Here is a 10,884-nt window from a genome sequence, read left to right as displayed (position 1 = left end):
CAATTTAACCTATATAATTTAAATTATATAATGTAAAAATTATATCATTAGAAAATAGAACATCTAAACCTAATGATATAATTTTTATAACATATAACTAATATTAACTTGATTAAATTTACGATCTAGGGATACACGTACGCCTAATAAACTGTGAGAGAGGGAGTATTGCCTTGGGCCGTCTATCCATGTCCAGTTAGGTCCAGATCCATCTGACGAATAAGCATACATGTACAGATATGACACGTCGGCGTCGAGCCGTGGGCATAGCCAGCGTCGGCGCAGCTACTTGGCCGTCGGCGTAGACGACGTGTGCCAACGGTTCTTCCTCGTCAACCAGCCCGTCGGTGGCCGCAACCGAAGACAGGAAGATGACGGCGCGAGAAGCCATCAGCCTGGAATCTAATTATTTAGTTTTTTTTTTTTGACTTGATCTAATTATTTAGTGGGTAGCATGCAGGTAGGTAGCGAAGTCAGCGGGGACGCCATTAAAAATATTAAGCTCCCTTGCATGCACGAGGCCGCGCTCATCCCATAACCAGGATCGATAGTCAGATGAGGGCATGTCAAAGAAAAGATTAAGTCAGAGGAGGGAGCCAATGTAAACCTTGTCCAGCCTAATATTCCATATGGATCCTAACATGCCATGTCCCCGGCTGAAACATTCGAACGAACATGGCATGCTCCTTCATTCTACCCCCGCTCCATTTCAGCATGCTCGTTATAAATTCAGATCGGATCGTATCGAAGCATCAAGACGAGGGAGAGGAGGAAGAAGAAGAAAGGAAAGATACTACATTAGTATTCAAATCATTCTCGTTTGTTTTGCAAATTAAGCCAATCGCCAGCCATGGCGTCGTTGCCATCTTCTTGTTGGCGTTCGGTGATGTTGCTATCGATCCTGCTGGTAGCCATGGATCAGATGGCCATGGCATCTCTATCCGATGACATCGAGGTTGGGTGGGGACAGGATCACAGCTTCTTCTACAAGGCTGGCACCGACGACAAACAGACCCTGGCGCTCTGCCTCGACGAGACCCACGGCTCGGGTTTCCACACAAAGGAAGCATACCTCTACGCCCGCTTCGACATCGACATCAGGCTCGTCCCCAAAAACTCCGCCGGCACGGTCACCACGCTCTATGTAAGTCTCCATGCCATGCGCGTGCCTTGTCTGGGCAGTTATTCCACGATTTGGTTGATTTCATCTGCAAATTGATGCGTGCAGCTGTTCCCGGTGGATGTGCCGTGGGAGAACCATGACGAGGTGGACCTGGAGTTCCTCGGCAACGTCACGGGCGAGCCCTACACGCTGCACACCAACATCTTCGTCAACGGCGTCGGCCACCGGGTGCAGCACTTCCGCCTCTGGTTCGACCCCGCCGCGGACTTCCACACATACTCCATCGATTGGAACCCCAAGCGCATCACGTAAGCAAATTAACCCATCATCATCAGATTCAGCGTGCATTATATATGTTTTTAGTATACATGTATTGTGTGGACACAATCCAAATCAAATCCCCGTCCATGGTGATGATCAGGATCCTGGTGGACGGCGTGCCGATCCGCGTATTCAAGAACCACGACAAGGACGGGGTGCCGTTCCCGTCGTGGCAGAAGATGAAGCTGGAAGGGAGCCTGTGGAACGCCGACGACTGGGCGACGCAGGGCGGCCTCGTCAAGACGGACTGGTCGGCGGCGCCTTTCTTCGCCAACTACCGCAACCTCCGCGTGTCCTCGTGCCAGCCGTCGCCTGGCGTAGCCTGGTGCGGTGACGAGCCACCGGAGTCGACATGGTTCGAGCAGGGCCTGGACACAGCGGCCCTGCAGAACGCGCGGGACACGCACATGATCTACGATTACTGCAAAGATGCCAATCGGAAAGAGTTCCCCATGGAATGCACGTTGGATTAGTCGCATATGATTCTTTCGTATTGATTTTTCCTTGGCTCTGTACATTTTTGTTTTGATATAGATTAAAGATTCATTCGAGGTTCCTGCTTCCGTTCGTGTCTCAGCTCTCGTTATCTTTTGCTATGCACTCCAATTTTGACACTATTCAAAATGACCGCTCACAGTGCTGGACCAAACAAACTATGAGCACAAATCACGAAGCAAATTTAACTGTTCGAAGTATTTTTTTTAGTTGCATCCTCACATGCAGTTAAAAAAATCTCAGTTGCAACACCATTTACAACTGAAAAAAAGTCGGTTGCAACCCACGACTAAATCAAATGATATAGAACTTGACTGAATATGAACTTAGTTATCAACTTTTTTTTGATAAAGAGCGCTCTATTACTTCAAAGGTTTAAGTATTACACCTAGCCTATGCATAACTAAGATGTACACAACCGATCCAATCCACGAGATATAATAAAAAATAAACTTAAGGCTCTCGACAAGTAATCATGCCAAACTACGAGAGTGTTTATGGAGATGGAAGACCAATCCGTAAATTATGTGTCATCCATGTAGGGTGAAAGTATAAGTATCTCTCGCCGCATCCTCCAACCACGTAGATACCTCCATAAAAAGACCGTGGTATGCTTCACACTTTTTTTTTGTTGATAAAAGGCGCTTTATTACTCGAAATATCAAGCATTACACCCAGCCTCTGCATAGCTAAGATGCACACAGCCGTTTATAAATCCAGTATCCAAGCAAAAATGAGTACATAAAGGAAAAAAGGAAAAAAGCCAACTAGTAGACAGCTCCATTGGCTTCTATCCTACGGCTATGCAGCCACTCATGTTGGGTAATAAAGTCCTTGGCCGTATACTCTAATCGTGTAGACACCTCCATAAATAGGTCTCGATCCTCGAAGCATTGAAGCGGTGACCATGAACGGAGCATAGCTGTACATCTGTAGATAACCTGCATAATAGAAGAATTTTTGTCATTAAAAACCCTGTCGCTTCTACACATCCAAAGCGACCATACAATTGCAAGCGCTCCCACTCGGATAATCGTTTTATACATTGAATCCACCCCATTTAATCAATTGCCAAATATATTGGTTATACTACGGGGTGGGTACATGGTAGAACATATCTGAATGATTGACCATATAGATCTAGGCATCTAGCAACCCGATAGTTGAAGAAAAGATGTTTTATTGTCTCATCTTCGTGACAAAACACACATTTCTTGATTGCCGCAGCATGAAGATGGGGCTTTCCCGGCCGAAGTCCTGGTGCCAGCACCTAGCCGCGCCCAGGGACACCTCGAAGAAGACACGTGTGACTGCATGCTTCCCCTCGCCGAGGCAAGAGGAGGTCCCGTCCCACGAACAGGTTGTTGGCGAGTTAGGTAACGTGTGCGTGTTGTATCCCACCGACTGTGTTGATAAGGTCAGAGTGGTTATCTAGATTATGTTCTAGACTCTTCCTTGTAACAAACTATGTATATCCCTTTTGGAGTTGTTAGGTTAAACTCCCTATATAAACACGCAAGGTGTGCTCCGAAAGGAGTAAGACACTTTAACCCAAACTTCTACATGGTATCAGAGCTATCCCTCCTAAAACACATCTAGCGACAAACCCCCCTCCCTGGCCGCCGATCCCATCTCACGCCATCATCGCTAGCCAACATGTCCTCTTCTTCCTCCTCGTCGCAAAATCCTTCGGGAGGCTCCACCTTCGGGACATGCATGACGGAGCGGCTAGGAAAGGGCAACTACATCCTCTGGCAAACCCAAGTCCTGCCGGCAGTCAGGGGTGCCCGCCTCATGGGCTACCTAGATGGCTCCATCAAGGCACCCAAGGAAGAGATTCAAGTAAAAAAGGGTGACGAGACCGTCACCGAGCTGAACCCAGCTTATGAAGACCGGGTGGCGTCGGACCAAAAGGTCCTTAGCTTCCTTGTGGGATCTCTCTCACGGGAAGTGCTCCCCTACGCCGCTGGTGTCAAGAAGGTGGCCGAGCTCTGGGAGATTCTGCAAGACATGTACGCAGCTAGGTCGCGTGCACACACCACCAACACCCGCATCACCCTTGCCAGTGCTGAAAAGGACAACAAATCCATGGGTGAATATGTCACCATGATGAAATCTCTGGAGAATGAGATGATCTCCGCCGGGAAGACCCTTGAAGATGAAGACATGGTCTTCTACATCCTCGCAGGCCTCAAGGACGACTCCTACACCGGGCTAGTCGCCGCCATCCTCGCCAGAACCGAGCCAATCAAGGTGAGCGAACTTTATTCGCAACTCCTGTCTTATGAAAGTCGTCAACAGATGCTCCATGGAGTCTCCCAATCTTCTGTCAACGCCGTTACTCGCGGTGGCCGTGGCTGCTTCGGTGGTCGTGGTGGTGGAGGCCGAGGTGATCAAGGACGCGGCAATACTCAACGAGGTGGCAATGGTGGCCAAGGAGGCTACCACAATGGAGGCAACAATGGTGTCTACCACAACGGCGGCAACTACGGCCGTGGCCGCGGCAACTACAACAACAATGGTCGTGGCCGCGGAAACTACAACAACAACGGTGGAAACCACGGTGGTGGTGATCGCGCACCGTGTTAGCTCTGCAACGTGGCGGGCCATACCGCAATGAACCGCTGGTACCGCTTCGACCAGGACTTCGTCCCTCGCGAGCGGACAGCCGCCAACGTCAACTACAACAACAATGGTGGTGGCGGCTGGAACATCGACACCGGCGCCACCGATCACATCACAAGTGAACTAGAAAGACTGCATGCCCATGAACGCTACCATGGCGCTGACCAGGTGCACGCTGCCAATGGTGCAGGTATGAATATTGCTCATATTGGTAATTCTATTATTCCCACTCATGATCAAAACATCCATCTAAAAAATGTTCTCCATGTTCCTGATGCCACAAAGAATCTTGCCTCCGCACATTGACTCTCTAGAGATAACAATACTTTTGTTGAAATTCATCCTGAATTCTTTTGCATTAAGGATCAGGTCACGAGGAAGGTGCTGCTTGATGGACCATGCCGAGATGGTCTCTACCCCGTTCCTCGAGTCATCATCCTTTTCACCGTCATTCAAGCAAGCTTATGGAGTCTCCAAGCCATCCCATCATAGATGGCATAGTCGGTTAGGCCATCCGGCCTCTCCCATAGTTCAGAAAATCATTAGTCACAATAAACTTACTTGTTCTAGTAAAATTAAGGAGTCGGTGTGTGAAGCTTGTCAAAAGGAAAAGAGTCACCAATTGCCCTATTCGAGATCCACTAGTGTTTCACATCATCCTCTAGAGTTGATTTATTCTGATGTATGGGGACCTGCCCCTGATTCTTTTGGTCGTAAGAACTATTATGTTAGCTTCATTGATGATTTCAGCAAATTTACATGGATCTATTTGATTAAACATTGTTCTGAAGTGTTTAGTATATTTCATCAGTTCCAAGCACTTGTTGAAAGACGTTTTGATAGGAAAATCATCACTCTCAAATCCGACTGGGGAGGAGAATATGAATGATTAAATTCCTTCTTTAAACAAATTGGTATCACTCACCATATTTCTTGTCCTCATGCCCATCAACATAATGGCGCCGCTGAAAGAAAACACATGCATATTGTTGAAGTTGGTCTATCACTCCTTGCTCAAGCATCCATGCCACTGAAATACTGGGATGAAGCATTCATTGCTGCGGTATATCTCATCAATCGCCTCCCCACTAAACTTCTTGATTTCTCTACACCTCTAGAAGTTCTTGAGCAAATCAAACCCGATTATCAGTCCATACGCATTTTTGGATGTGCTTGCTACCCCAACCTTCGACCCTTTAATGCTCGAAAGCTAGAATACAGTTCCATACAGTGTGTATTTCTAGGCTATAGCAAACTACACAAAGGTTTCAAGTGTCTTGATATTAATTCTGGCCGAATCTATATTTCTCGGGATGTTATCTTTGATGAGACGATATTTCCTTTTGCCAAACTCCATGCCAATGCAGGACAGCGTCTTCGTTCGGAAATTCTCCTTTTACCGTCCCATCTCCTAAATCCCTCTCAATTTGATCCTGGGGGCGAATTTAGAATTGATCCAATTGAGAATAATATTCATACTACTGCTGCAGCTAACAATGGTCTTGAAGTTGTAAACAACACTGCAGAAAACGGAGTTGAAATTGCTGTTGAAAACAGCAATTCGGAGTATCATCGCATGCCCCATCGTGCTGGCACGGAAGCCCAGGGTCATGCGGGACCCACATCTGGCGAAAACGCGTCTCCAACTGCTGAAAACGCGTCGCCCGGATCGTCTCGTCGACCGCACCTCCAACCGGCGCGTGCCACGTCAGGCCAAGCGCCGGTACGCGCGCGAAACCCTGCGATGAGTGGGGACCACCCCCGTGGCTTGGAGCGGCAGGCGGGATCGTCTGCGTCGCCTTCTCCTACTGCACCAAGCCACACCGGCGCGCCCGGATCCCGTACGGAGCTCGAGAGGCTGATCCGGCGCAGGACTCGAGGAGGCCACGCTGCCCACGACGAGGATCTCCCCGGGATCCACCCCGAGTGCTACCGGATCTTCACGTGCCGACGCAACGTGCTGCACCGCCTGTGCCACGTGTTACTACACGGTTGCAAGGTGGGAAAATACAACCGCGGCAATACAAAAATATGGTCAGGTATGCGAATCTCGCTGCTTCAGGAGAACCTAATAATTTAGATGATGCACCAAAAAATAAAAATGGAAAAGGGCAATGGATGAAGAATATGAGGCACTCATGGTGAATAAAACTTTGCACTTAGTTCCACCAAATCATGCAGGCAAAAATATAATAGTTGCAAGTGGGTTTATAAAATTAAACACAAGGCTGATGGTAGTATAGACAGATATAAAGCACGCTTAGTGGCTAAAGGATTTAATCAGAGGTATGGGATTGACTATGAGGACACATTTAGTCCTGTAGTAAAATCAACTACTATTCGTCTTGTTTTGTCTATTGTTGTCTCCAGGGGGTGGAATCTTCGACAGCTAGATGTGAAGAATGCGTTTCTCCATGGTGTTCTGGAGGAAAATGTCTATATGAGACAACCACCTGGGTATGAAGTCAAGGGAAAAACTCAGTACATCTGCAAACTTGATAAAGCCTTGTATGGGTTGAAGCAAGCCCCAAGAGCATGGTTCTCAAGGCTAAGCACTAAACTTCAAGCGCTTGGTTTTCGGCCCTCTAAGGCTGATACTTCACTCTTCTTCTATCTTAAGAGGAATATTTCTATCTTTGTGCTTATCTATGTTGATGATATAATTGTTGCTAGTTTTTGTCAAAAGGCAACTGCAGCTCTTCTTCGAGATCTTCAGAAGGAGTTTGCTCTAAAGGATCTTGGTGATGCTCACTATTTCCTTGGTATTAAGGTGAAGAAGACAAATGATGGTCTACTCCTGACACAAGAAAAGTACACTACAGATATCCTTAAAAGAGTAACATGCAAACCTACAAATACACCCATGTCAACTAGTGAAAAATTGTCTGCATATGAAGGAGATCCTCTTGGAGTAGAGGATGCCACAAGGTATAGAAGTATAGTTGGTGCTCTACAGTATTTAACTCTCACAAGACCAGATATCTCATTTTCTGTCAACAAGGTTTGTCAATTCCTGCATGCACCAACCATTACTCATTGGACTGCTGTTAAAAGGATCTTAAGATATCTTAAGGATACGTCTAATCTTGGGCTAAGTTTCAGTAAATCACCTTCTATGCTTGTGAGTGCTTTCTCTGATGCAGACTGGGCAGGTTGTTCAGATGATAGGAGATCTACAGGTGGTTTTGCTATTTTTCTTGGTCCTAATCTTATATCCTGGAGTGCAAGAAAACAAGCTACTGTTCCTAGATCTAGCACAGAGGCTGAGTACAAATACACCTTGCTAATGCTACGGCTGAAGTCATGTGGGACAAACGTTACTCACCGAGTTGAGAATCTCTCATCCTATGGCTGCAAGGTTATGGTGTGACAACATGGGTGCAACTTATCTTTCAGCTAATCCAGTTTTTCATGCAAGAACTAAGCATATAGAAGTTGATTATCATTTTGTTCGAGAAAGAGTGGCTCGAAGATTATTGGATATAAAGTTTATTCCCACAGGAGATCAAGTTGCAGATGGATTTACAAAACCATTGACGGTTCACCAACTCGAAGCCTTTCGTAACAATCTCAACTTAAATAAGTTGTGATTGAGGGGGTGTGTTAGCGAGTTAGGTAACGTGTGCGTGTTGTATCCCACCGGCCGTGTTGATAAGATCAGAGTGGTTATCTAGATTATGTTCTAGACTCTTTCTTGTAACAAACTATGTATATCCCTTTTGGAGTTGTTAGGTTAAACTCCCTATATAAACACGCAAGGTGTGCTCCGAAAGGAGTAAGACACTTTAACCCAAACTTCTACACAGGTTATATTTTTAGAGCTAGATTCTCGAATGAGAAGAAGAGGTCGGCAAGCGGGGTCATCACCATGATCATTTTGGGGGATTCGATGGAGTGAAACAGGCTTAACTAATGTGGTGCTTCCCATGATAGAGCGTGGTGCGCCTTGTGTGGGCCTAATGAGATTGAGCACACGGTTTTGGCCTTCACAGACGACCCTTAGACCGCACCCATTAGTTTGCTTCATATTATTTTCATTTCTTTTTTGAGAATTTGCTTCCAATTCTAGCCGAATTGCACAAAGCCTGCCTTAACCCTAAAAAAAAGTCTGCCACGCTGCCCAGCTTAGATAAATCTGCAGCTTGATGAGCGCCCACGTACACGCACTCGTATGCTTGCTATTTGTTGGCAAGAAACATGGTACTAGCCTGGAAGCTAATTATTTAGTGGGTAGCATGCAGGTAGGTAGCGAGGTCAGCGGGGACGCCATGAAATATTAAGCTCCCTTGCATGCACGAGGCCGCGTTCATCCTATAACCAGGGCCGATAAAGTCAGAGGGGGAGCGAATGTAAACCTTGTCCAGCCTAACATTCCACATGGATCCTAACATGCCATGTCGCCGGCTGAAACATTCGAAAGAACATGGCATGTTCCTTCAATCTACCCCCGCTCCCTTTCAGCATATTTCCATCGTGTACATGCTCGTTATAAATTCAGATCCCGATCGTATCGAGGCATCAAGACGAAGAGGGGAAGAAGAAGAAAAGAAAGATACCCATTTAGATTAATAATCTCAGTTGTTTCTTTTGCAAAAAATTGAGTCAGCAATTAGCCATGGCGTCGTTGCAATCTTCTTGTTGGCGCTCGGTGCTGTTGCTATCCGTCCTGCTGGTCGCCATGGATCAGATGGCCATGGCATCCCTGTCGGATGACATCGAGGTGGGGTGGGGCCAGGACCACAGCTTCTTCTACATGGACGGCCCCGACGACAACCAGACACTCGCGCTGTGTCTCACCGAGACCCACGGCTCGGGTTTCCACACCAAGGAAGCCTACCTCTACGCCCGCTTCGACATCGACATCATGCTCGTCCCCAACAACTCCGCCGGAACGGTCACCACGCTCTACGTAAGTCTCCATCCACCTGAATGCCATGCGCGCGCATGCCTTGTCTTGGCGCGGTCACCGTGCCGATTATGGATTCGGCGATTCCACGATTTGGTTGATCTCATCTGCAAATTGATGCGTGCAGCTGTTCCCGGTGGATGTGCCGTGGGAGTACCATGACGAGGTGGACCTGGAGTTCCTCGGCAACGTCACGGGCGAGCCCTACACGCTGCACACCAACATCTTCGTCAACGGCGTCGGCCACCGGGTGGAGCAGTTCCGCCTCTGGTTCGACCCCACCGCCGACTTCCACACATACTCCATCGACTGGAACCCCAAGCGCATCACGTAAGCCAATCAATCCATCGTTATATATTCTAAGGGTATTGTATGGACAACTCAAATCAAATTCCCGTACATGGTCATGATCAGAATCCTGGTCGACGGCGTGCCGATCCGGGTATTCAAGAACCACGAGAAGGACGGGGTGCCGTTCCCGTCGTGGCAGAAGATGAAGCTGGAAGGGACCCTGTGGAACGCTGACGACTGGGCGACGCAGGGCGGCCGCGTCAAGACAGACTGGTCGGCGGCGCCTTTCTTTGCCAACTACCGCAACCTACGTGTGTCCTGGTGCCAGCCGTCGCCCGGCGTGGCCTGGTGCGGCGACGAGCCGCCGGAGTCGACATGGTTCGAGCAGGGCCTGGACGCGGTGGCCCTGAAGAACGCGCGGGACACGCACATGATCTACGGTTACTGCAAGGATGTCAACCGGAAAGAGTTGCCCAAGGAATGCACCTTAGATTAGTGGCATGATTTTTTCTTCCCAATTGATATGTCATTGGGTCGATCTGTAAATTTATATCTACATTAAAGATTCATTCGTTCCTGCTTCCATTCCCGTCTGAGTATCTTTTTTCCTTTTGCTACCACTAGTGGAAAACAGGCCTAATGTCGCGGGTCGTATGACCCTTTTGTCGCGGGCGGCCAGCCGCGACAAGGGAGGCGCGACAAAAGGTCCCCCTTTTGTCGCGGGTGGCTTACGACCCGCGACATAAGGTCCACCACGTGGCAGCCGCGGGGCGCGCAGGGGACAGGCCCTTTGTCGCGGGTGGTATTACCACCCGCGTCAAAAGGCCCTCTACGTGGCGGGCGCACAACGCTGCTGCTTTAGGGTTTGAGAGGTGCACCACCCCCCCCCGCCACCGACCGCCTGTTATTTCATTTTTTCATTCGAAAATAAAAATTGCATATATTTGTACGCTACTAGAAGTGGTACACCTTCATTCATTATATATATATATAGATCGATCAAACAAATGTTGGAAGCAAAAGTCGATTCCCCTTACATATAGATTCCCCTTACATATATATATACATTTAGCTCACGATCGACAAGCGGTACTAACTACCGTCTATTTGGAGGTAGAGCATC

The 10,884-nt window shown here is 47.9% G+C and overlaps 2 protein-coding genes across 2 annotated transcripts; both read left to right on the top strand.

Annotated features, from left to right (window-relative positions):
- The first annotated feature begins 850 nt into the window (after positions 1-850).
- On the top strand, positions 851-1,976 carry LOC124653777 (xyloglucan endotransglucosylase/hydrolase protein 24-like). Its single transcript, XM_047192844.1, has 3 exons — positions 851-1,144; positions 1,229-1,431; positions 1,545-1,976. Exons 1-3 carry the CDS (start codon positions 851-853, stop codon positions 1,915-1,917), a joined length of 870 nt encoding a protein of 289 aa, XP_047048800.1. The 3' UTR covers positions 1,918-1,976.
- A 7,203-nt stretch (positions 1,977-9,179) lies between these two features.
- LOC124653767 (xyloglucan endotransglucosylase/hydrolase protein 24-like) lies at positions 9,180-10,257 on the top strand. The gene is made up of 3 exons (XM_047192835.1): positions 9,180-9,473; positions 9,598-9,800; positions 9,885-10,257. Exons 1-3 carry the CDS (start codon positions 9,180-9,182, stop codon positions 10,255-10,257), a joined length of 870 nt encoding a protein of 289 aa, XP_047048791.1.
- The last annotated feature ends 627 nt before the right edge of the window (positions 10,258-10,884 follow it).

Source organism: Lolium rigidum, chromosome 1, assembly GCF_022539505.1.
Source record: "Lolium rigidum isolate FL_2022 chromosome 1, APGP_CSIRO_Lrig_0.1, whole genome shotgun sequence".
NCBI lineage: Eukaryota > Viridiplantae > Streptophyta > Magnoliopsida > Poales > Poaceae > Lolium > Lolium rigidum.
The sequence above is the reverse complement of the archived record's forward strand: the minus strand, read 5'-3'. Positions and strand labels throughout refer to the sequence as shown.